Source organism: Aethalodelphis obliquidens, unplaced genomic scaffold (genome assembly GCF_003676395.1).
Source record: "Aethalodelphis obliquidens isolate GAN/ISIS:26980383/991018 unplaced genomic scaffold, ASM367639v1 scaffold37, whole genome shotgun sequence".
Taxonomy (NCBI): domain Eukaryota; kingdom Metazoa; phylum Chordata; class Mammalia; order Artiodactyla; family Delphinidae; genus Aethalodelphis; species Aethalodelphis obliquidens.
The window spans coordinates 16,087,942-16,114,423 of NW_020837981.1; the positions used below are offsets into that span (position 1 = coordinate 16,087,942).

General features: G+C 38.0%; 1 protein-coding gene across 10 annotated transcripts in view; it reads left to right on the forward strand.

The window, feature by feature from the left end:
- The window catches only part of HERC4 (HECT and RLD domain containing E3 ubiquitin protein ligase 4), a 136,766-nt gene that overhangs the window by 55,973 nt on the left and 54,311 nt on the right, over positions 1-26,482 (forward strand). For 7 of the 10 annotated variants that reach the window (XR_003437911.1, XM_027130092.1, XM_027130091.1 and 4 more), the window contains 3 exons: positions 7,994-8,154; positions 20,328-20,384; positions 26,079-26,155. Coding sequence is in view for 9 of the 10 variants with exons in the window: in XM_027130092.1 (XP_026985893.1) it covers positions 7,994-8,154; positions 20,328-20,384; positions 26,079-26,155 (295 nt within the window). In the remaining variant the exon portion in view is untranslated. The remainder of the gene's footprint in view (positions 1-7,993; positions 8,155-20,327; positions 20,385-26,078; positions 26,156-26,482) is intronic. The other 3 variants (XM_027130087.1, XM_027130088.1, XM_027130093.1) reach the window with 2 other exon arrangements.

The following is a 26,482-nucleotide window of genomic DNA, read 5'->3' on the forward strand; positions in this document are numbered from 1 at the left end:
AATGATGTGCATCCACCATTATAGTATCATACAGGGTAATTTCAATGCCCTAAAAATCCTGTATGCTCCCCTTATTTATCCCCCCCACTTCCCTAACTCCTGGCAGTCGCTGATTTTTACTCTCATAGTTTTGCCTTTTCCGGAATGAAATATAGTTGGAGTCACATAGTATGTAGCCTTCTCAGGTTGTCTTCTTTCACTTAGTAATATGCATTTATGGTTCCTCCATGTTTTTTCATGGCTTGATTGCTGATTTCTTTTTAATGCTAACTAATATTCCAGTGTCTAGATGTACCAGTTTGTTTATCCATTCACCTACTGAAGGACATCTTGGTTGCTTTCAAGGTTTGGCAGTTATGAATAAAGCTATTACAAATATCTGTGTCAGGTTTTTGTGTAGACACAGGTTTTTAACTCCTTTGGATGAATAATGAAGAGCACAATTGCCGAATCATATTGTAACAGTATGTTTAGTTTTGTAAAAAACCATAAAACTGCCTTCCAAAGGAGCTATATCATTTTTTCCTTTGAATGCGCCTTACTTTCCAATTTCTTTGTATTCTCTGTGATTTTTTTTCTTTTTGAAAACTGTACATTTGAACCTAATAATGTGGTAATTCTAGAAATAATATTCTTTCCCTTCTCTAGGGTTTGCTGTTTTTTGTTTTGTTTTTATTTTTTGATTTTTATAGGTTGTCTCTGTGCCAAGGATCAGCCTGAGGTGTAAACATAAGGTCTTCTCAGGTCATTTCTGAGACTGCACCTTTTCCGGGGCATGCACAATGACTTTCTAAATTCCTGTGTATATTCAGTTACATTTGAATATCCTAGATCTTAAATGACTGACTTCTAAAAGGGGCAGAAGAAAAAAGAAAGGGGAGAAAATAGAAGAAAATAAAAGGGAAGAAAACACTAGCCCTTTAAATCCTCTAGAAGTCTCTTCAGCTGGAGGTGAATAAGCTTGTAACAGTGGGCAGAAGGGGTGCAGAAAAGACTTACCCACGTTTGTATCTGTACCTCTGTGATCAGAAGCAGCAATCAGTGATCAGAGGACCAATCTCAAATATAAGGACCTTATTGCCTACCCTGGCTCCCACAAGCTATGTCTGAGATACTCTTGGAGCATGTGGATTATTGCCTGTCACAGGGCTGAGGGTGAAGGGGGGGTAGGTAGCTACTACTGTGCTAAGTGCTGAAATTAATCAAAATTAATTGCAGTTTACCACCCAAGCCTTCCCTTGGAAATTGCAAGCCTTTAATAGACGCCAGAGTTTTAAAATAGTTACATCAGACAGATTCTGTCACAGCAGTTGTTGTCTAAGTTAGGAGACAGATTCCTGGTGCTTCCTGCTCCACCATCTTCTCAGAATCATCCTCTCATAGCTCCATCTTTGAAAACTCCTTTGCCCTCCTGCTTTTTAGTGCTACTGTTGCCATAAATTAAGTTCCATGTGTATGTGGATCTATTTCTGTCTTCTCTATCTTATTCCTTCAATCTGTGTGTCTATCCCTGTTTGATTATTCTTGATTTCTCCTTGTATGTCTGTCAGTTTTTGCTTTTGAGGCTGTGTTCTTAAGTGTATAAAATTTAAATTTTATCCATTCTTGATGAATTGAACCTTTTGTCTTTGTGGTGGTGATCCTCTAGATCTCTAATATCATTTTTGTTTCCTTAAAATCTGTTTTATCTGATGTGAATAGAGCTCCACCTGCTTTTATATTGATATATATATATTTTTTTATCTATTTTTTTTCTATTCTTTTACTTTGTCTTTCTGTATGTTTTAGATGAATCTCATGTAAATATCATTAAGTTAGATTTTTTTTAAAAATCCATCCTAACAATCTTTGTCTTTTAAATGGACAGATTTGGCAAGTTTTATTTTTTTTTAATTATTACTAATATATTTGGGTTTAAACCTGCCATCATATTTTGTACTGTTTGTGCTACCAGTTTATTTTCGTTTTCTTTCTTTTCTTTTTTGCCTTTCTTTGGATTAATAATTTTTTTAAAAAATTTATTTATTTTTGGCTGTGTTGGGTCTTCCTTGCGGTGCGCGGGCTTCTCATTGCGTTGGCTTCTCTTGTTGCAGAGCACGGCCTCTAGTGCGCGGCCTTCAGTAGTTGTGGCTCGCGGGCTCTAGAGCGCAGGCTCTGTGGCTCTGTGGCTCTGTGGCTCGGTAGTTGTGGCGCACGGGCTTAGCTGCTCTGCGGCATATGAGATCTTCCCGGACCAGGGCTCGAACCCGTGTCCCCTGCATTGGCAGGTGGATTCCCAACCACTGCGCCACCAGGGAAGCCTGGATTAATAATTTTTTTAGTCAGTTTATTTTTTTTAATTAATTAATTAATTTATTTATGGCTGTGTTGGGTCTTCGTTGCTGCGCGTGGGCTTTCTGTAGTTGCAGTGAGCAGGGGCTACTCTTCATTGCGGTGCATGGGCTTCTCATTGCAGTGGCTTTTCTTGTTGAAGAGCACGGGCTCTAGGTGCGTGGGCTTCAATAGTTGTGGCACACGGGCTCAGTAGTTGTGGCTCGTGGGCTTAATTGCTCTGCGGCATGTGGGATCTTCCAGGACCAGGGCTTGAACCCGTGTCCCCTGCATTGGCAGGCGGATTCTTAACCACTGCACCACCAGGGAAGTCCTTTTAGTTAGTTTAATTCCCTCTACTCATTTGGAAATATGGGAACTCTTTTTTAGTTGTTACTCTAGAAATAACAACATTAATCTTTAAGTTATATTAATACTTTCCCCCTTTTCTGGAAGTTGTAAGACCTCCATTTACCTTCCCAACTTTTCATTCTCTATATTTATTTATTTTCTTTTTTAGGCCATGCCGTGCAGCATGTGGGATCTTAGTTCCCTGACCAGGGATCGAACCCATGCCCCCTGCATTGGGAGTGCAGAGTCTTAACAACTGGACCACCAGGGAATTCCCATTCATTCTCTCTATATTTTTTTTTTTTTTTTTTTTTTTTTGGGTATGCGGGCCTCTCACTGTTGTGGGGTCTCCCAGTGCAGTGCACAGGCTCCGGACGCGCAGGCTCAGCGGCCATGACTCACGGGCCCAGCCGCTCCGCGGTATGTGGGATCTTCCCGGACCGGGGCACGAACCCGTGTTCCCTGCATCGGCAGGCGGACTCTCAACCACTGCGCCACCAGGGAAGCCCTCTCTCTATATTTTTAAACCCCAGAAGAATATTGCTTCATATAGTCAGTGTACATTTAGAAATGGCTCTACATACATTTACTACCATTTTTTTTCTCTTTAGTTTTTACAATTAGTTTCATTTTCCTTTTATCAGCCACCCTTTGGAATTTTCTTTAAGTAGATTTGCAGGTGGCAGACTCTTTTGTGTATCTAAAAATGTCTGTATTGCACCTTCGTTCATGAATGATGTTGTTGGTTATAGAATTCTAGCTTGGCATTTGCTTACAGCACTTAAGATAATGTTCTACTGTCTTTTGGCTTCAGTTCTTCTGAGAAGTCGGCTGCTGGTATGTTGCTCCTTTGAAGGTAATTTGTCTCTTTTCTCTCTCTCTTCAGTTTTGCTTTCATTTGTCAAGGTATGGATTTTCTTACTGGACTTCTTGAATCTGTGGAATAATCTCTCTTTAGATACAACTTTTCCTTTCCTCATAGGACTCTGATTGGATGTGTATTAAATCGTCTCACTCCACCTTGTAGTCTTACTTTCCACATTTTTGTCCCTCTTTGCTGCCTTCTTGATTACTTTTATGATTTATATTTCAGTTCATTAATTCTCATACTATATTTTTTGTTAAACCTGTATTCTTGATTTTGGTTATTGTGATTTTTCAGTTCTGGTGTTTCATACTGGTTCTTTTTAAAAATCTGAAACAAATTTTTTCTTTAATCTTTCCAGCTGTCTGTCAGTTTTCAACCTCGGCCTTTATTTCTTGGACATTAAACAAGTATTAAACATAATTATTCTAGATTCTTGTGTTTGAAAATTCTGATATCTGAAATCTTTAGGGATCTATTTCTATTGTTTATTCTTTCTGCTAGGTTTTGTTCATGGTACCCTGTTTCTTTGCCCAGTTTTGTGTGTTTGACCATGTATTTGAAAAATTATTTATGGGGATGATTTGACAAAGCCTTCCTTTCCTTTTTTCATATATGAATCAGGATAAAAGGTAAATAAAAGCTCAACATATAAGTGAGCAGAAATGCTTGCTATCTTAATCTTGTTTATTAGACTGTTGAAGTTATACATGAATATATATTCACTAAAGTGTAGAGAGTTCAAATTTCCTTGTTTATCCACTTCATGAGTAATTCATTAAAAGATTATAAATATTTTTAGGTAATTTTTTTCCAGTGAAATATTTAATCAGTCTCTTGTGAGATATCACAGATTGTTTAACGTTATCCAGTTTTGTAATTCTTAACAGTAAAAATGTGCGTGATTTTAATAGTTATTCTTAGCTCTGTAAACTTAGTTCTTTCCAGTAATTTTATTTATTTAATTATTGGACTGGGGGTGGAATTTCAGTTATATATTAATTGAGATGTAAAAAATTATCTACAGAGGGAATGTCGGTTGGTATCATGACCAGTTTGATTTCCAGATAGTTGGTACTGTAAGAACTATGTATTATTTCCTTATTAAATAATTGTCCGAAACTTCCTGAAGGAAGCAGGCAAGGGACACCAGAAATGTGAACTCATTAAAGAGATAATCCAAACGGAAAAGGTTCAGATTCCAGTAGTATAGCGTCATATTGTTTTTGAGCTATTATATCAAATATAGGACTTGAGATAGTTATGTTTGTTCAGTGGCTCTCAACTCTTGACTTCATGCTGTAATCCTTTGGAGAGTTTTTAGTAATATGTGTTGTTGCCTAGGCTCACTCCTAGGCAACTCCAAAATGCAGCCAGGGTTAAGAACCACCGCTTCAGTAGACCAGTTTGAGGAGGAATTTAACAAACTAGTATTGAGCAGTTGTTTTTAAACTGTTGATGTGTTCCTTTGAAATGTCACAGCGGCTGCTTCCTGAAGGAGGCAGACTGGGCAATGTTAAACCCTTCTTTAGCCAGAACAGTTTGTCTGTTTTATATGCTAGGATTCCATTTAATGTTTATTTTGTTAAGAGTATCCTTGATTTAGAATTTTTTTATTAACCTTGGCTCATCTGGCTCTGAGATAAGATGGTTGTTAGATTCTACTTAGTTTTCCAGTAATGTAACAGACTAGATAACTTGAAAACCCTTTTGAATCAAAACACCTTTTAGGGCTTCCCTGGTGACGCAGTGGTTGAGAGTCCGCCTGCCAATGCAGGGCATGCGGGTTCGTGCCCCGGTCTGGGAGGATCCTGCATACCGCAGAGCGGCTGGGCCCGTGGGCCATGGCCGCTGAGCCTGCGCGTCCGGACCTGTGCTCCGCAGCGGGAGAGGCCACAGCAGTGAGAGGCCCGCGTACTGCAAAAAACAAAAACAAACAAACAAAAAACCCAAAACACCTTTTAAATAATATAGATTAGTTTGCCAGCAAGTAAAGGGAATTCCGCAGGGCAAAAATCTGAAGACCATACCTTTTAGTTTGAACTGACTCTGGAGCTGCTCTGAAAAAATTTCCCAATCTAGGTAATGTATTAATTAGCTTATTTTGCTAAACAAATCACCCCAAAACTTAGTGGCTTATTAATACAATGACCTATTTAGCTAATATCTCTGTGGTTCAGTGATTTGGGCTGGGCTTAGCTGGGGCAGTTCTTTTTTTTTTTTTTTTTTTTTTGGCTGCATTGGGCCTTTGTTGCTGAGCGTGGGCTTTCTCTAATTGTGGCAAGTGGGGACTACTCTTTGTTGCGGTGCGTGAGCTTCTTGTTGTGGTGGCTTCTCTTGTAGAGCACAGGCTCTAGGAGTGCAGGCTTCAGTAGTTGTGGCACGTGGGCTCAGTAGTTGTGGCTCGTGGGCTTAGTTGCTCTGCAGTGTGTGGATCTTCCCGGACCAGGGCTCGAACCCGTGTCCTCTGCATTGGCAGGCAGATTTCTTAACCACTGCGCCACCAGAGAAGTCCCTGGGCAATTCTCATCTTAGCTGAACTCAGTTAATCAGCCGATGATCTGGGTAGGGGCTGGGTAGTCTGTGGGGACCTTAGCTGGGTCAGCTTGTCTCTGCTTCAGATTATATATCATCCTTCAAATGCTAACCTTGGGTTATTCTCATGATGGTAGAGCAGAGTTCCAAAAGAGAGAGGGAAAGAGTGCAAAGCCACTGGTGAGGCATAGGCTCAGATCTGATGCACTGTCATTTCTGCTGCATTCTGTTCAAAGCAAGCCACAGGTCAGAGACCAGTTTTAAGACATGGAGAAATAGATTCACCATCTTGGTGGGAACACCTGCAGAAGTCATATTGTAAGGATAATGGGTACAGGGAAAAGAATAACGGGTCCTTTTTTTTTCTTTTGTTTTGGCGGGGGGTACGCGGGCCTCTCACTGTTGTGGCCTCTCCCATTGCGGAGCACAGGCTCCGGACGTGCAGGCTCAGCGGCCATGGCTCACGGGCCTAGCCGCTCCGCGGTATGTGGGATCTTCCCGGACTGGGGCACGAACCCGTGTCCCCTGCATCGGCAGGCGGACTCTCAACCACTGTGCCACCAGGGAAGCCCCTTGGGTCCTTTTCATAAACAGTATATCACAGATGGCAAAGGAGTTTGGAAAAGAAGATGAGACCTAAGAACTGGTAGAGGCAGTAGTGAGGCCTGTGAAACCATCTCCTCCCAGTAAAGCTGCCTCATGGGCAGAGTTCACAATGCAATATTCTCTTGCTAGTTTAAGGAGACTTTTCTGGCCTTGGCCTATTTTCTGGTTTGGATCTCCCCTCAGAATTTGTAACCACAGGACTGCCCTAAAGTAGGTTTGGGGCTTGTCAGAGTAGTCCTGGGTTGGTGTATATGTATTATATTTCACAATATATTAAGGGTTTTAAATGAAGTAACTGGCTGGCTGTTTTGAAAAACAGAACTAGAAATGGTATAAAACATAGTCATTAAAAGTTTAAATTCAGTGGATAGTTGAAACAGCAGGTTGGACACACTGCTAAAGAGAAAAATAATGACTTGAAAGATAGATCCAAGGAAATTACTCACAAGGGGTATGGATATTAAAGAGAAGTTAAAAGACTTGTTGGGTATGTTGGGAAGATAAAACGTTTGTCTAATATTATCAAGAAGAGAATTGAATAAATGGGAGAGAGACAGTATTTGCAGAAATAACACTTAAGAATTTGTCAGGCTTGATTGAAGCCATAAAACCTGAGATTGAGGAACACAAGGTCTGAGCTGGATAATCACCTTTAACCCATTCCTAAACATACAGTAGTGAAGCATCAGAAGGAGTTGGATAGGTTCACTGCTTAGTGGGTTTTCTTTAGCTTCGGTTCCGTAATTTCTTAGGTTTGCTTCCACTCTGCAATCTCTAGAGGAGTCTGAGTGTGTATACATAGGGATAAATTTCTTTTGAAGAAAGGAAACATTGTTTTTTTGAAGAAAGGAAACATTGTTTTATCATGAGTTTTATATATACCAATCTTCTGCCCAGTTCTTATCTTAAAACTTTTGAGTGATGCCCAGGTGGTGGGCCCTCATAGACCACAGAGCTCTAAGCTAGAACCTGACAGAGAGGGAAGGAGGCTGGGGAGCTTTCTTGGACAGCATAGATAGATGCTGCCTCTAGTGCTAAATCATATATTGTAAGGGATTCCAGTATATAGCTGGGCCTTTTAAAATTTGGACATTTTTGGGAATTTTCTGGAATATGCTTTATGCAGCCTGCCTGTGTGGTACAGAATTCATTCAGTATAGAGTAAGGCTATTAAATATTTCGTACAGAAAATTTTAAAACTATAATGGTTTTATTAACTTACTTTTGAAGACAAAAATTATATCAGTAATATTTGCTATGCTTTTCTGAATGTAAATTGTTTGAAAGGTAACATTAAGTCTGAGGTTTCCTATCATTTTACTCTAGGCAGCACACTTCTGCTTTTGTTCCTTCATCAGGACGAATTTATTCTTTTGGACTTGGTGGTAATGGACAGCTAGGAACTGGTTCAACAAGCAACAGAAAAAGTCCTTTCACTGTGAAAGGAAATTGGTTCCCTTATAATGGACAATGTCCACCAGATTTTGGTAAGTTCTTTTACATTAAAGCTTTGCTGCACATACTAAAATTATTGTTAAAATGTTGCTCTTAAAAGATGAACTTCTCTATGTTTTAAATGAAAGAATCACGAGATACATTGTTTAGTGAAAATAGCAAGATACAGAATACTGAATACAGAATACAGAATAGTAAGCAACTGTATGGTTGCTTAGTTTGTATATATATATATATGCATAAGGAAACCCAGGATAAATAAAATAATGAAAGTACGTTGGGCATATGGGAACTGAATGGTGACTAGATACCAGTGGGAGGGAAGTGTTTTTGTTTTTTATTTTTGATTATGGTAAAATACATATAATACAAAGTTTATGAACTTAACTGTTTTTAAGTGCACAGTCAGTAGTGTTAAGTACATTCACATTGTTGTGTAACTACCTCCAGAGCGTTTTTGTCTTGCAAAACTGAAACTCTGTGTTCATAAAATAACAATTCTCCATTCACTCTTCCCACTAGCTGGCAACCATTCTGCATTCTGTCTCTGTGAATTTGACTTAGCTCTAAATATCTCATAAGTGGAATCATACAGTATTTTTTTTTGTGTGATTGGCTTGTTTTATAAACTTAGCATAATGTCCTTAAGGTTCATCCATGTTACAGCATGTGTGTATAGACCACATTTTGTTTATCTGTGAGTTGCTGATGGACATTTGGATTGTTTCCACCTTTTGACTACTGTGAATAATGCTGCTATAAACATGGGTGTATAAATATCTCTTCTTCAAGACCCTGCTTTCAATTCTTTGGGGTATATACGAGACTTTAAAATTATATAACATTTTCTGTTTATCTGAAATTTGAACATATGAATATATTACCTGTTCGAAATATTAAAATTTGCTTTTATATCCCTACTGCTTTAGCCAAATCTATATTTTTGTTTTCTGTTACTCTTTTAATAGATCTGGTTATCTTTTCAATGATCCTAACTTACTACTTTTAAAGAATTTGAAATGTTCAGATGCTGTTTTCTCATTCACTTCTTTGACATGCTGCAACCAAAATGTACTTCTTAAAATATTTCCTTTACCATCCTAAACTACACCTTAGAATTGTTTTTTCATTTATTTTATCTATGTTTGATTGTCTTTGGGATTTTTCTCTGAGTTGTGGGACTTGAGTCAAGACTATTCTGTGATGAACCTACTATGAAGGTTGACATTTGAAAAGGTCCATCACTTTTTATTATGAATTACCTTTGAAGATACTTTTTTTTTTCGTAACTAAAAGGATATCTCTATTATACTTTTATTTAACAAACGTCAGGATATGATACTATTTTTTTCTTGTTTTTGTTTGATTTTGTGTTAGAATATGGCTTCGCTTTCTTCCAGTCACTCTTAGGTTTGGAACCTGCATTTATTTTAGTAGTATTGTTCTTTTTCTTATGTCCTTAGGAGCATGTTGGTGTTTCATCATATCAGTTTCTTCCACAAGGCACCATTAATAACCTAACAAAGAGATTTGTAATTTAAAGCAGCATGGATATTGTAAGGAATCATGTATTTCTGTTATACAGTTTAGTCACTTAGAGATGCATTTTGTTGTCTTTGAAACTGCATACCTTAAGATTATTTACATTAAAGTGGGAAAGGAAATGGAGTTATAAAAGCAGTCATTTTTGCTACAATTCAGTTTCATTAAAAAATTGTTTATTCACAGTAGCCAAAAGGCATAAACAACTCATGTCCATCAACAGATGAATGGATAGAAAAGTATGGTATATACATGTAATTGAATATTAGCCATATAGAGGAATGAAATTTTGGTACATGCCACAGCATGGAAGAACCTTGAAAACGTGCTAAGTGAAAGAAGCCTGACACAAAAGGATAAATATTGTATGACTCCTCTTGTATGAGGTACCTAGAACAAATTTATAGAGACAGAGAGAACACTGGTTTCCAGGGTCTGGAGGGAGGGGAGAATGAGGAGTTGTTTAATGGGTACAGATTTTGTGTTTGGGATGATAAAATATACTGGAGGTGAATAATGGTGTTAGTTGCACAGCACTGTGAATTTGCTTGATGCCATGAATTAACACTTTAAAATGGTTAAAACAGTAAATTTTCTGTTATGTATATCTTACCACTATTTTATATATATAATATATATAATGGCTGATAATTATTTTGTACTATACTAAAGCTGTGTAGGATAGGAACTAATTAAATGTGAATTTAATTTACTCAGCCCCTCTAGAAGTTAAGTCCGTGGCCCCCCACCATAAATCAATCACATTGTTAGCATAAACTATCTGGTATGGCCTCGAGGCCACAGGTAAAAACAGACACTCTTTTTTTTTTTCACACACACACACACACACACACACACACACACTGTATTTTATTTTTACAAGAGATAAATAAACTGACACCAAGCATTGTAAATGGATGACCACAACAAAAGCAACAATGATTGCAATTACCAAACACGAAACACACTCATACTATGTCATAATATTGACATTCAGTCCAGTAATCCTCCACTGTATCAGGTCCTTTACTTTGCAGTGAAAATTGATTTGTATATTTTTTGCCTCTGAGCCCTTGTGGGATTTATTTTATTTTATTTTTTTAAATTATTATTATTATTTTTATTCAAACAGAAAGTCACAAAAATTATAATCATCCTCATCAGTTCACTCAGTCCCATGTAATTAATTTTTTTTTCATCTTGATCTTTTGTTAGCACTTTTATGAATTCATCAGTTTTCCATCAGAGTTCTGAAAATGCTTATTCATTCAGTTCATCAGTATGGTCAGTTACCAGAAACCTGTACTTGTCAGAGTCTTTTCCATGAATTCCTTGAAGATGAAACCCTTTTATAGGAACATTTTTGCAAAAGCATCAGAGTACACCCAGAACTGTCTGTAAATGACAGAAGACTTAAAAATGACCACGGTTAAAGATTTGATGAAAGTTCATAATAAGGCAATTGACAAGGAAATTTAGTTATTTCTGAGATATACATTTTAAAGTAATAACTAGAATTATGACTTATAACATTATACCAGAACATATAAGATTTTTAGACATTTCATGTAATGTCTGAAACATTTATATTAACATATTTCCATACAAATAACCCAAAGAAAGTTTAGTATTAGTTGGTTTTTTTTTTGTTTGTTTTTTTATACTGCAGGTTCTTACTAGTCATCAATTTTATACACATCAGTGTATACATGTCATTCCCAATCGCCCAATTCAGCACACCACCATCCACATCCCACTGCAGTTTTCCCCCCTTGATGTCCATACGTTTGTTCTCTACATCTGTGTCTCAACTTCTGCCCTGCAAACTGGTTCATCTGTACCATTTTTCTAGGTTCCACATACATGTGTTAATATATGATATTTATTTTTCTCTTTCTGACTTACTTCACTCTGTATGACAGTCTCTAGGTCCATCCACGTCTCAATGACTTAATTTCTTAATGACTCAATTTCGTTCCTTTTTATGGCTGAGTAATATTCCATTGTATATATGTACCACAACTTCTTTATCCATTCATCTGTCGATGGGCATTTAGGTTGCTTCCATGACCTGGCTATTGTAAATAGTGCTGCAATGAACATTTGGGTGCATGTGTCTTTTTGAATTATGGTTTTCTCTGGATATATGCCCAGTAGTGGGATTGATGGATCATATGGTAATTCTATTTTTAGTTTTTTAAGGAACCTCCATACTGTTCTCCATAGTGGCTATATCAATTTACATTCCCACCAACAGTGCAAGAGGGTTCCCTTTTCTCCACACCCTCTCCAGCATTTGTTGTTTGTAGATTTTCTGATGATGCCCATTCTAACTGGTGTGAGGTGATACCTCATTGTAGTTTTGATTTGCATTTCTCTAATAATTAGTGATGTTGAGCAGCTTTTCATGTGCTTCTTGGCCATCTGTATGTCTTTGGAGAAATGTCTATTTAATTCTTCTGCCCATTTTTGGATTGGGTTGTTTGTTTCTTTAATATTGAGCTGCATGAGCTGTTTATATATTTTGGGGATTAGTCCTTTGTCCATTGATTCGTTTGCAAATATTTTCTCCCATTCTGAGGGTTGTCTTTTCGTCTTGTGCTTTGAAGTTTCATTAGGTCCCATTTGTTTATTTTTGTTTTTATTTCCATTACTCTAGGAGGTGGATCAAAAAAGATCTTGCTGTGGTTTATGTCAAAGAGTGTTCTTTCTGTGTTTTCCTCCAAGAGTTCTATAGTGTCCGGTCTTACATTTAGGTCTCTAATCCATTTTGAGTTTATTTTTGTGTATGGTGTTAGGGAATGTTCTAATTTCATTCTTTTACATGTAGCTGTCCAGTTTTCCCACCACCACTTATTGAAGAGACTGTCTTTTCTCCATTGTATATCTTTGCCTCCTTTGTCATAGATTAGTTGACCATAGGTGCGTGGGTTTATCTCTGGGCTTTCTATCTTGTTCCATTGATCTATGTTTCTGTTTTTGTGCCAGTACCATATTGTCTTGATTACTGTAGCTTTGTAATATAGTCTGAAGTCAGGGAGTCTGATTCCTCCAGCTCTGTTTTTTTCCCTCAAGACTGCTTTGGCTATTCGGGGTCTATAAAAAGACACTCTTAACAGGATATTCCCAAGACTTTGAGACTCTATCCTTGGAACTAGGCAAAGGGCAAACCTTTCTTTTATTATTATTTTTTTTATTATTATTATTTTTTTGCAGTACGCGGGCCTCTCACTGTTGTGGCCTCTCCCGTTCCAGAGCACAGGCTCCGGATGCGCAGGCTCAGCCGCCATGGCTCAGGGGCCCAGCCGCTCCGTGGTTGTGGGATCCTCCTGGACCGGGGCACGAACCCGTGTCCCCTGCATCGGCAGGTGGACTCTCAACCACTGCCCCACCAGGGAAGCCCCAAACCTTTCTTTAGAATGTGTATAGTATTAGTGTATAGGACAACTGTATTAGTTTGCTAGGGCTGCTATAATAAAATATCACAAACTCAGTTTCTTGAACAATACAAATTTATTGACTCAGTTGTGAAGGCTAGAAGTCCAAGATCAAGGTGTTGGCAGTGTTGCTTCCTTCTGAGGGCTATAAGAGAGAATCTGTTCCATATATCTCTCCTAGCTTTTGGTGGTTTGCTGGCAATCTTTGGTATTCCTTGGCTAGTAGATCTCTGCCTTCATCCTGCCATGGCATTGTCTCTATGTGCCTGTCTGTGTCCACATTTCGCTCTTTTATAAGGACACCAGTCATTTTGTACTGGTGGTCCACCCTACTCAAGTATGACTTCAACTTATGTAATTACATCTGTAGTGACCCTATTTCTGAAGAAGGTCACTTTCTGAGGGTACTAGGGATTAGGACTTCAACATATGAATTTTGGGGGAGCACAATTCATCACATGATGACGTCCCAGACCTGACAAGTTTTAATCTTCTACTGCGCCAGAGACATCGTAAGCATTGGCTCCATAAGTACAACCAACTTTATTCTTTAAGATGACTTGTCATATCTAATTCAATAGCCATTGTTCTTAATATGACATTTCAGGTAACTTCTTGGTTACATAATTGATTTGCTCAATCAGTTATGAAAGAAGTACAAACTAGTGGGAAGGGGAACATATTCTTACTGAACCCATGCAGATAGCAACATTACTGTTAAAAGAACAGAAACCTATTAAATTTGAATTATTATTGAATTCTGGGGATCAGCAAGAATCAGATAAAATGTTTTTAATTGACATAACATTATATTTGTTTCATGTATATAGCATAACAATTTGATATTTGTATATATTGCAAATGATCACCACAATAAGTCAAGTTAACATCTGTCACCATCGTTAAAAATTTTTTTTCTTGTTATGAAACTAAGATTTACTCTCAGCAACTTTCTAATTTGCAGTACAGTATTATTAACTGTAGTCACCATACTGAACATTTCAGTCCCATGATTTAGTTATTTTATAACTGGAATTTTGTGCCTTTTGACCTCCTTTATCCATTTTGCCTGGCCCCCATCCCCAGGCACCTCTGGCAACCACTAATCTGTTCTCCGTATCTATGAGTTTGGTTTCAGTTTGTTGTTGTTGTTTGTTTTTTAGATTCCACGTGTAAGTGAGATCATACAGTATTTGTCTTTCTCTTTCTGACTTATTTCACTTAGCATAATGCCCTCTAGGAATCATGTGTGTTGTCACAAATGGCAAGATTTCCTTCTTTTTTATGGCTAAATAATATTCCATTGTATGTATATTTGTATGTATGTGTATATATGCATGTGTGTATGTATACACTTACACACACACACACACACACACACACACACACACACACACACACACTCACACACACACCATGTTTTCTTTATCCATTCATCCATCAGTGGAAACTTAGGTTGCTTCCATACCTTGGCTATTGTAAATAATGCTAAAATGAACATGGTGGTGCATACATCTTTTCAAATTAGTGTTTTTGTTTTACCCAGAAGTGGAATTGCTGGATCATATGGTAGTTCTGTTTCTAATTTTTTGAAGAACCCCCATACTGTTTCCATAGTGGCTGCACCAATTTATACTCCCACTAACAGTGCAAGAGGGTTCTCTTTTCTCCACATCTTCACCAACACTTGTTATTTCTTGTCTTTTTGTTAATAACCAGTCTAACAACTGTGAGTTGATATCTCATTGTGATTTGCATTTCCCTGATGATTAATGATGTTGAGCATCTTTTCATGTGCCTGTAGGCCATCTGTATGTCTTCTTTGGAAAAATGTCTATTCAGCTCTTCTGCCTATTTTTTTAAACCAGGCTGTTTGTTTTTTGATGTTGAGTTATATGAGCTGTTTATATATTTTGGATATTAACCCCTTATCAGTCATATCATTTGCAAATATTTTCTGCCAATCAGTAGGTTGTCTTTTTGTTTTGTCAGTGATCTCCTTTGCTGTGCAAAAGCTTTTAAGTCTAATTAGGTCCCATTTGTTTATTTTTGCTTTTGTTTCCTTTGCCTTAGGAGACAGATCCAAAAAACTATTGCTACGATTTATGTCAAAGAGTGATCTGCCTGTTTTCCTCTAGGAGTTTTATGGTTTCAGGTCTTACATTTTGGTCTTTAATCCATGTTGATGGTTTCCTTTGCTGTGCAGAAGCTTTTTAGTGTGATGTAGTCCTACTTGTTTATTTTTGCTTTTGATGCTTTTACTTTTGGTGCTAAATCCAAAAAATCATCCTCAAGACTGTTGTCAGGGAGCTTACTGCCTATGTTTTCTTCTAGGAGTTTTATGATTTAGGTCATATATTCAAGTCTTTAGTCCATTTTGAGTTAGTTTTTCTTTAATAAATTTATTTATTTTTATTATCATTTTTGGCTGCATCAGGTCTTCGTTGCTGTGTGCGGGCTTTCTCTAGTTGTGGCAAGCGGGGCTACTCTTCGTTGTGGTGCACGGGCTTCTCATTGCAGTGGCTTCTCTTGTTGCAGAGCACGGGCTCTAGGTGCGCGGGCTTCAGTAGTTGTGGCTTGCAGGCTCTAGAGTGCAGGCTCAGTAGTTGTGGCACACGGGCTTAGTTGCTCCGCAGCATGTGGGATCTGCCTGGACCAGGGCTTGAACCCGTGTCCCCTGCATTGGCAGGCATATTCTTTACCACTGTACTACCAGGGAAGCTCTTGAGTTGGTTTTTGTGTATGGTGTAAGATAGTGGTCCAGTTTCATTCTTTTGCATGTGGCTGTCCAATTTTCTCAGCACTATTCATTGAAAAGACTGTCCTTTTCCCACTGTGTATTCTTAGCTTCTTTGTCTTAAATAAATTGATCATATATGCATTGGTTTATTTCTGGGCTCTGTATTCTATGTCTGTTTTTAATGCTGATACCATACTGTTTTGATTACTGTAGTGTTGTGATATAGTTCAACCCTGCCCTCACTCTTGATTGTCTCTCAAATCTTTGTTAATGTCCAAACAGTCTATATTATTTTAAGTGGCTCTCAGTTGAGAATGTGCCAAGACCTGTCAGTATCCCAAAGGGGAGAATTTCAGCAATACCTAAATTCAAGCTGATTGAGGCCAGACCCTCAGGCAGTAGCTTTTAAGTATGCAAATGTATATCTATCCTGTGGGACTGCAAGAGAAAGTCACACTGCTGCCAGAACTAGGCAACCTAGAGGTGTCCCTTGGGTGGCAGCTGTGAAAATCAGGGCACCAGCTAAGGGTACAAGCTCCTTTCCAGGAGATACTGGCAAGTTAACGCAAGGTAGAGGGAGAGCACAAAGATGGCATCCACCAGCTTTCATCCCCAAAGATCACCTCAGTAGGTTGCTAGAGGTGTAGAAACCTTAGGCCAAAGCTCCAGGACAAGCAGATAGGTCTTTTTCGCAGAAAACTGGGGTATGTTTCTGTTTGTTGTTTGTGCTGTGCACTGGGGGTGGTAGCCAACCAAAAACTGTCTCTCCAGTTGTTACAGTCCCGTGGGACCCAGGATACAAGCCCAGCTGTCCACCAGAACCAGGCAATCAAGGGGCATCAGTTAGGTGGCAGCCACAAAAATGGGGACACCAGATGGGAATACGAGGTCCCCTATGGAAGAAATGGATGTTCTGGAGTACAGCAGAGGGATGTTGCAAAGATAAGGCCCTCCTTCTGAGATCTCTGAGAGGATTACAACAGGCCCTTTGATGTGGGTTTAATTAGAAGCCTGCCTCTTAGGCCAAAGCTGTATTAGGTAAACTAATAATCCTCTTCTACAGAAAGATTGGGCACCTCAGTCTGTTGCCTCTTGCTGTGCCCTGGGATGGTAGTCAGTTAAGAACTCTTTGTCCATTGGTTTTAGTCCTGTGGGACCCTTGAGCATAATCCCCCGCTGGCCCCCAGAGTCAGGTGATCTAGAGGTGTGCCCTGAATGGCAGCTGCAAAAATCAGGGCCTTAGAAGAGGATATAAGCTCCTTTCCGGGAGATACTGGCAAGCTGAAGGGAGAAGAGAAATGTTCTTTAACATTTCGTTTCAGCGTACCAAAGCAGAGTTTACAAAATTGATGTGAATTAGATTGCTTTAGAAGAAGGAGAAATGACTCCCTATAAGGGAGATCCAGAAAACAGAAAATTAAAGCAAAGTTAAACATTATGGATCTTGGATTGTCAGTTTCATAAAACTGCTTATCAGCTTAAAAAAATATATGAGAAATCCTAATGTAGTCCACTGGTGTCTTTTGAAAGTTCTCTAAGCCACGTCTCCTCAGAAGCCTGTACCCAAGTATCTATTCTTTGATGTATAAGTGGTTTCAAATAACAGGTACAGTCCTTTTCACAGGGCTCTGAGACTATCCTTCTTTGTTGAAAGTACAAACTCTGGCCTGTAGCTTATAGGAAGGCCTTCAGACAAGCATCAGAATAAAACAAAAACTAGTCAATAGATGAAAGAGGCTTAAGATGACTATGGCTTATTTATTATTGATAATTGTCAAGTGGAAAGATATGACGAGGGTTCATAATAAGAATAAATACAGTTGACAAGGAAATTTGGTTGTTTCTGTGACATGGAGAACACATTAGAGGCATGTTTTGGAGATACTGTGGTTTGGTTCCAGAATACCACAATAAAGTGAGTCAGATAAAATTTTTGGTTTCTTGGTGCATGTAAAAGTTACGTTTACACTATTCTGTAGCCTGTTAAGTGTGCAGTAGCATTATTTCTTTAAAAAATGTACATATTATATCTTAATTAAAAATACTTTATTACTAAAAAATGCTAACAATCATCTGACAACACAAATCATCAATTACCACAAATCAGCAATTTGTAAAAACCACAGTATCTGTGAAGCACAATAAAGCAAGTTATGCCTGTATTCCAAAAAGGTTTTTAAACAAGAATGTTTCTAAAGATGATGATTAAGCCTGTTCTCAAAGAAGTCAGTGATTCCTTACATCTGATTTATGAATATGAATGAGTATAACCTTTTACAGTTGAAAAAAATCTTGAGATATAATATGATAATCCTGAGACCTAATGTACCAGGAATAACACCAAGAATATCAAGTAAAGAGATTCAGTAAGTCAGGGATCAAGTTTAGACATCTATATTTTTATAAAACGCCATTTGAAAATCACTGGCCTAGAAGATGATAGATGTGAATAAAATAAAGATTCAATAATAACTGAAATTGGGGGAACGAAACCTGACATTAGGACAGACAGCACTGTACCGCCAGAACTCTTATAAATACAGGAAAACTTGACAGAACTATTTCATAAGAGTTTTGAATAATGTTTCCCTTCATATTTAAACATATGGTAAGCAAGGACATTGGTGAATCTCCATGGACTTCTCATAAAACACTTTTTGAAATATATTAATTTTTGAAATTTTTATATTACCATATAAATTAGAAATTTTTATAGTAATTACATTTTTGAAATATCTTTATTAATTTAGAGAGGTGAAATATTTATATTAATTTTACCATATAAATTTAACCTAGGGAAGGTTAAGTGTCTTCTGATTTGACAACTCTTCCCATGCAACCTTTAGAAAGTAACACATCAAATAAACTTAATTATTTCTAGCATCTCTACTTATATGTTGAAAGGACAAATCATTTTGATTCTCCATAGCCTCTCTGGGAAATCTCAAAGATATTTTCACTAACACATAGAAAGTATCTTGGAAGTTTTATTTTCCTAAGTTTAGGATCTGATTCGGCGAAGTGTGTTAGTTTGCTAGGGCTGCCATAACAAAATACCACAGACTGGGTGGCTTAAACAGCAGAAATTTATTTTCTCACAGTTCCGGAAGCTAGAAGTCTAAGATCACTCTGTCAGCAGGTTTGGTTTCTTCTGAAGCCTTGGCTTGCAAATGGCTACCTTCTTGCTGTGTCCTCATGTGACCTTTTCTCTGTGTGTGTGCCTGTGTTGCTGGTGTCTCTTCCTGTTATTATAAGGACAGCAGGCATATTGGATTAGGGCCCCACCCTAACAGCCTCATTTTACCTTAATCACCTCTCTAAAGGTCCGATCTCCAAATACAGTCATATTCCGAGGTACTGAGGATTACAGCTTCAACATATGAATTTGGGGGCAGGGGTGGACACAATTCAGCCCATAACAGGAAGACAAAAATCAAAAAAGTTGTGAGGGGAGATTGGAACACTTTATTAAAAGATGTAACCTTTGATGCTTGAGAAATAATACTTGGTTACCTATTTTACTGAAGTGACAATAAAACATTTCAAAATAAATGTAAATGGTAATTGAAAAGAACTTTAGCTTATTCATAAGTGAGGAGTCTTTGTTCTTTTTTTTCCACTTAAATAATGAAAAACAAATAAAATCAACATCAGGTATAGAAAATTATTCTAGTAAAACACAGAATTTTTGCTCTTTGGCAGATTACACAAAAGTAAAAAAATAACATAGGTGAAGGCATGGGAGCACACCCTTCAAAATTGAGTGAACTTTGCTAAGATTTTAACATATTGTATAACTTATTTCAGAATCAAGTATAAACCAAGGAAAATAAAAGTCACTTACCATGTTGTATCTTCAGTTATGTTCTTCCGTATTGTGGAACCAGCTGATAGTTGCTCAAGGACAGTGGTATTGTGTCATAGGGTTCATGAGGTTAGAATGACTTTCATGTTAGTACTGTTATCTGTGTTAACATGCAGTGCCTTTGTTCTTGTTCACCTTCAGATAAGTCTATGAGTATTTTTTAAATTTCTTAATTTTCAATTCTGATGTGTTATGTATTAGTGCTTTTAAGCCCTTTGGGGTCCTGAATAAGTCCTAAGAGTGTAAAGGGATTCAGGGATCATCAAAAAACTACTTCTTTTCCTTGTAAGTCAAAGGCACATACATAGTTGTATCTCTGTCAGTATTGCTCCTAAATAGAAGTACACTTTACAGAATTGTAAATAGCTCAAACACATCATTTAGGTAGATAAGTTTCTGAAGAGTGCCCTAATCAAGACTCGGTAAATGGCGGGGGTGTGGGGGGGGAGAGTGCATGGGCAGGGGAGCCTATTTCAAAATTTTCTGTTTTTCCTGACAGTGTATTTTGTAGAGAATAAGGAGGTGAACTAGCCCTCCTAGATATGACAACATATACTATAAAACTGTAACAGTTAAATCAGATTATTCGTATACATATAGACTTTTTTGTGTGTTTTTTAGTTTATTATTTGGCTACGCTGGGTCTTAATTACTGCCTGCGGGCTTTCTCTAGTTGCGGTGAGTGGGGGCTACTCTTTGTTGTGGTGCGCGGGCTTCTCGTTGCGGTGGCTTCTCCTGTTGCGGAGCATGGGCTTTAGGTGCGTGGGCTTCAGTAGTTGTGGCATGTGGGCTCAGTAGTTGTGGCTCACGGACTGTAGAGTGCAGGCTCAGTAGTTGTGGCGCACGGGCTTAGTTGCTCTGTGGCATGTGGGATCTTCCCAGACCAGGAGCCCGTGTCCCCTGCATTGGCAGGGGGATTCTTGACCGCTGCACCACCAGGGAGGTCCCTAGACATTTAGATTATTATAGCTTAGTGGAAATCCGGGGGTGGGAGGGGAATCCATGTATTGCCATTATTGTTGGATTGGCCAAAAAGTTCGTTCGGTTTCCCGTAAGCTGGCTCTAGTAGCGCTTAGTTGTCTTTTACTTCATTTGAAACAATTTTGTTAGATTGTATTATGACAGCTATCATATCAGTGTGTGTTAAAAAAAGACCTCAAAATTGGTGAATTTTTGTGTAGCCATTTTAATACGGAAGATGGAAGAAAAAAAGTAACTTTTTTGGCATATTATGCTTTATTATTTCAAGAAGGGTAAAAATGCAACTGAAATGCAAAGAAAAGATTTGTGCAGTATATGGAGAAGGTGCTGGGACTGATCGAACGTGTCAAAAGTGGTTTGTGAAGTTTTGTGCTGGAGATTTCTTGCTGGACGATGCTCCACGGTCCGGTAGACCAGTTGAAGTTGATAGCGGTAAAATTGAGACATTAATTGAGAACAGTCAATGTTATACCATGCAGGAGATAGCCAACATACTCAAAATATCCAAATCAAGCATCAAAAATCATTTGCACCAACTTGGTTATGTTAATTGCTTTGGTGTTTGGGTTCCACGTAAGTTAAGTGGAAAAAAAACCTTCTTGACCGTATTTCTGCATGCAATTCTGTCCTTAAGCATGATGAAAACATTCCATTTTTAAAACAAATTGTGATGGGTGATGAAAAATGGACAGTGTACAATAATGTGGAACAGAAGAGATCGTGGGGCAAGCGAAATAAAAACCACCACCAACCACACCAAAGGCCGGTCTTCAAAGAAGGGATGTTGTGTATATGGTGGGATTGGAAGGAAGTCCTCTATTATGAGCTCCTTCTGGAAAACCAAACGATTAATTCCAGCAAGTACTGCTCCCAGTTAGACCAACTGAAAGCAGCACTTGACGAAAAGTGTCCGGAATTAGTCAACAGAAGACGCATAATCTTCCTTCAGGATAATGCACATGTTTCTTTGATGACCAGGCAAAAACTGTTACAGCTTGGCTGGGAAGTTCTGATTCATCCGCCATATTCACCAGACATTGCCCCTTCGGATTTCCATTTATTTCGGTCTTTACAAAATTCTTTTAATGGAAAATATTTCAGTTCCCTGGAAGACTGTAAATGGCACCTGGAACAGTTCTTTGATCAAAAAGATAAAAGGTTTTGGGAAGACGGAATTACGAAGTTGCCTGAAAAATGGCAGAAGGTAGTGGAACAAAATGGTGAATATGTTGTTAAATAAAGTTCTTGGTGAAAATGAAAAATGTGTCTTTTATTTTTACTTAGAAACCGAAGAAACTTTTTGGCCAACCCAATATATAGGTTTTGTTCAAACTCCAGTTGATTGGCAGTGGCTCTTGGAGTTATAGGAAGGACTGTACGAAGTGGAAGTTATGAGAAGGACTTTGAGAACACTTTCGGGATGGAGGAGAGTGCCAAAGTTTTTTAGTGTAGCGTGTTATAGGTAGAAGAGGTGTAGTGTCTCTTCATAACTTTAAAATAGGGCATCACTAATATGTGGAGAAGGGGAAAGAATTATTCAACACATGAAAATTGGGAGGAAAATGTCAGTTTAGACCCTAACCTAACAGTATAAACTAAAATAAATTATAGATGGATTAAAGTTAAATGTAAAAGAGTTCTTAAGACAAGAAAATAATTCTATAATTTGAGGATGGGAAAAAGCTTTCTCACCATTATGGCAGTGAAAGTCACCATTAAGAAAGAGGGCCAACTTCCCTGGTGGTCCAGTGGCTAAGACTCCACGCTTCCAGCGCAGGGGGCCTGGGTTCAATCCCTGGTCAGGGAACTAGATCCCACACGCTGCAGCGAAGATCCTGTGTGCTACAACTAAGACCCAATGCAGCCAAATAAATAAATATTTTTTATAAAGAAACCCACTTCCTCTTTAAAAAAAAAAAAGAATGAGATAAATACATTTGATTTAATAGAAAAAGAAACTTGTGAGTCAAAATTAAATAATTATTTAGAAAAAATGTTTGTAACGAATATAACCTGAGGTTAGTAGCCTGAATATCCAAAGTACTCATACATATTGGTGTGAAAAACAGTAAGACACCTAATAAATGAATAAGACAAACATTTAGACATGTAATAGATAAAGGAAGTTAACGGAAATTCCCATTGAGGAAATCCATGTTACTAAGAAACATGTAAATATTATAATCAAATAAATGCAGATTCAAAAAGCCAGACGATAGTAAATAAATGGAAAAGAACAGCATTAGTCTTTCCTATTACAGGTTAATGAACTATGTGGTAGATAGGGGGAAGCTAATGGTCCAACCACAAGATGAGGAAGTAATATTAGTGTATCATTTTTCAACCCACAATGAATTAATGGTCTAAGCATTGGAAATCAATGGTTACTAACGTCACAAAAAGGAACCCAGCTATACGTTATGTGCTTACTGATGGAAGAACAGCCCCTTCCACCACCATGTAATAGTTTTGTCAAAATAATTGACTGATTGGGGCTTCCCTGGTGGCGCAGTGGTTGAGAATCTGCCTGCTAATGCAGGGGACACAGGTTCGAGCCCTGGTCTGGGAGGATCCCACATGCCGCAGAGCAACTAGGCCCGTGAGCCACAACTACTGAGCCTGTGCGTCTGGAGCCTGTGCTCCTCAACAAAAGAGGCCGCGATAGTGAGAGGCCCATGCACCCTGATGAAGAGTGGCCCCCGCTTGCCACAACTAGAGAAAAGCCCTCGCACAGAAATGAAGACCCAACACAGCAAAAATAAATAAATTAATTAATAAACTCCTACCCCCAACATCTTCTTAAAAAAAAATTGACTAATCTAATTAACGCCTCTCTAGATCCAACTACCAATTTACAGGAAATACAGAAGACTGAGAGAAGTGTTAGGAGAATCCTTGAGGATATAATCAGCAAAATCCAATCTGCAGGAAGCTGTGTAGGACAAATGACTAGGTTTCACAGACTTCTTTACAGTAGTAATTAAAAGGAAATTAAGGAAAATAATTTTTGGTGCCCTACTCACAGCCCCCAGAAACCCATTCATGTACTATAGATTAGTCATCATTTACTTGATGATTATTTAAAGAAGGCAGAATCACCTTTTAGGAACAAATGAATAACATTCTGCTCAATCTTTTGAGGAAGTGCATGACTTCATGTAGACTTGTGAGGATGATGTAGAGAAAAGATTTTAAGTTGAATGATTGGTTTATTTAATATTTTAGATTTACCCTTTTAATCTGTTCTTAAAAATTTTTGGCCATAGAGCAGTCCTGTTGTGGAAAATTTGGTCATATTAATGTTCTGATCTCTGAAGCTCTTATTATTATCTAAGCTAGATAATTTTTTATATTATATATTCATATTAAATATTTACTGAGTTCTTTTACAAATAAAACATTGTGCTTGGTAGTAGGGAATGATCAAGAAAATTAAGATGTGGTCCCTTCCTTAAGAATTTATAATTCTGTAGCAGTGGTGGTCACAAATAATACAAGGTGAAGAACTAGTCAACTAGGCTTCCCTAGTGGCACAGTGGTTAAGAATCCACCTGCCAATGCAGGGGACACGGGTTCAAGCCCTGGTCCGGGAAGATCCCACATGCTGCGGAGTATCTAAACCAGTGCGCCACAACTGCTGAGCCCACGCTCTGTAGAGTCCACAAGCCACAACTACTGAGCCTGTGTGCCACAACTACTGAAGCCCGTGCACCTAGAGCCTGTGTTCCACTGCAATGAGAAGCCTGCGCACCGCAGTGAAGAGTAGCCCCTGCTCCCCGCAACTAGAGAAAGCCCACGCACAGCAACGAAGACCCAACGCAGCCAAAAATAAATAAATTTATATTTAAAAAAAAAAGAATTAGTCAACTAAAGAGTGGGGGGTCAGCAGTAGGAACACAGAAATGGATTATATTTGGAAATAACTGGCCTTAAGTTACATTGTGTAGCTATGGTGTTTTGGTATGTGATACTTCTAAATACTAGGCTAGAAGTATGTGATACTTCTAAATACTAGGCTAGCGGTATTTTTGATAATAGATACTCTTTCCATTTTGAGGTACAGGAGAGGAGAAAAAGGAAGAGGCTTTGAATGTCTTTTTAAAAAGGCACTTTACTGAAACGAAATTGAGTTATTTGTAGTGAGGTGGATGGACCTAGAGTCTGTCATACAGAGTGAAGTAAGTCAGAAAGAGAAAAACAAATACCGTATGCTAACACATATATATGGAATCCAAAAAAAAAAAGGTTCTGAAGAACCTAGGGGCAGGACAGGAATAAAGACACAGACGTAGAGAATGGACTTGAGGACACTGGGAGGGGGAAGGGTAAGCTGGGACGAAGTGAGAGAGTGGCATTGACATATATATACTACCAAATGTAAAATAGATACCTAGTGGGAAGCAGCTGCATCTCACAGGGCGATCAGCTCCATGCTTTGTGACCTCCTAGAGGGGTGGGATAGGGAAGGGTGGGAGGGAGATGCAAGTGGGAGAGGATATGGGGATATATGTATACATATAGCTGATTCACTTTGTTATACAGCAGAAACTAACACAACATTGTAAAGCAATTATACGGCAATAAAGATGTTAAAAAAAAAAGAAACAAACTTTTAAAGAAAAATAAACATCACAATAAAACACAAAACTTGAAAAAAAGGCGCTTTATTGTTCCTTCTTTACTTCTACTAAATTTGCGTATTAACTTTTTTGTTTTTGGACCTGATTTGGGTGTTACTGATAAATAGTTGTTAACAAAGAGCTATGTGTGTCATCTTTCTTTTGTACAGCTATATTGAAAGAGAAAATAATTTTACATTATGAATTTTGCATTACTCAGGAAGATTTAACATATACTTGTTTGTTGTCATTCTTTTTAAAAGTAAATATTCCTTTTTTTTTGGCTGTACCCTGCGAGGCTTATGGGATCTTAGTTGCCCAACCAGGGATTGAACCCAGGCCACAAGCAGTGAAAACTCCAAGTCCTAACCACTGGACCACCAGGGAATTCCCCAAAATGAATATTCTTAATTTTTATTTTCTTCTGAGCTATCTTCTATACCTTTCATTCAGATTTTACACCATCTTAGTTTAAAATATATTGAGATAATAAAGATCTAGACTAGAAACTGCCATTTTTTGGTGAGCAGGTCAAAAGAAAGACTTGTAAAACTTATCAAATGCTTGTTGTGCTTGTGGGATCATTAACATTTGTCACTTGGTCAGTCTCATCTCCATAGCAGTCAGACCATTCCCAGTCATTTTGTATCATTGAGCCCATGATTGGGAGGTCTCATTAAGTTAGATGATTAAGAGAAAGTCCAGTAGCATATTTGATGCTCTGAAAAATGCATATAAATCTTGAATGTTTTATATTTTATTTTTATTACAGATTCTGAAGAATATTTCTGTGTAAAAAGAATTTTCTCAGGTGGAGATCAAAGCTTTTCACATTACTCTAATCCCCAGGTAATAGTAATCATATAAATAATTACTAAGCTCAGATAATTTAGAAGTTGTTTTTAAACCCATATTAATGTTCTTTATATGTTACAAAGTAATTGCCTTAATTTTTTTTCCTCAAGTCTACAAAATTTTTCAGATCCATTTGATAAGTTGGTTTTTTTTGATAAGTTTTTTTTTAAATTTATTTCTTTATTTATTTTTGGCTGCTTTGGGGCTTTGTTGCTGCACATGGGCTTTCTCTAGTTGCAGCGAGTGGGGCTACTCTTCATTGTGGTGCACAGGCTTCTCATTGCGTTGGCTTCTCTTTGTTGCAGAGCATGGGCTCTAGGT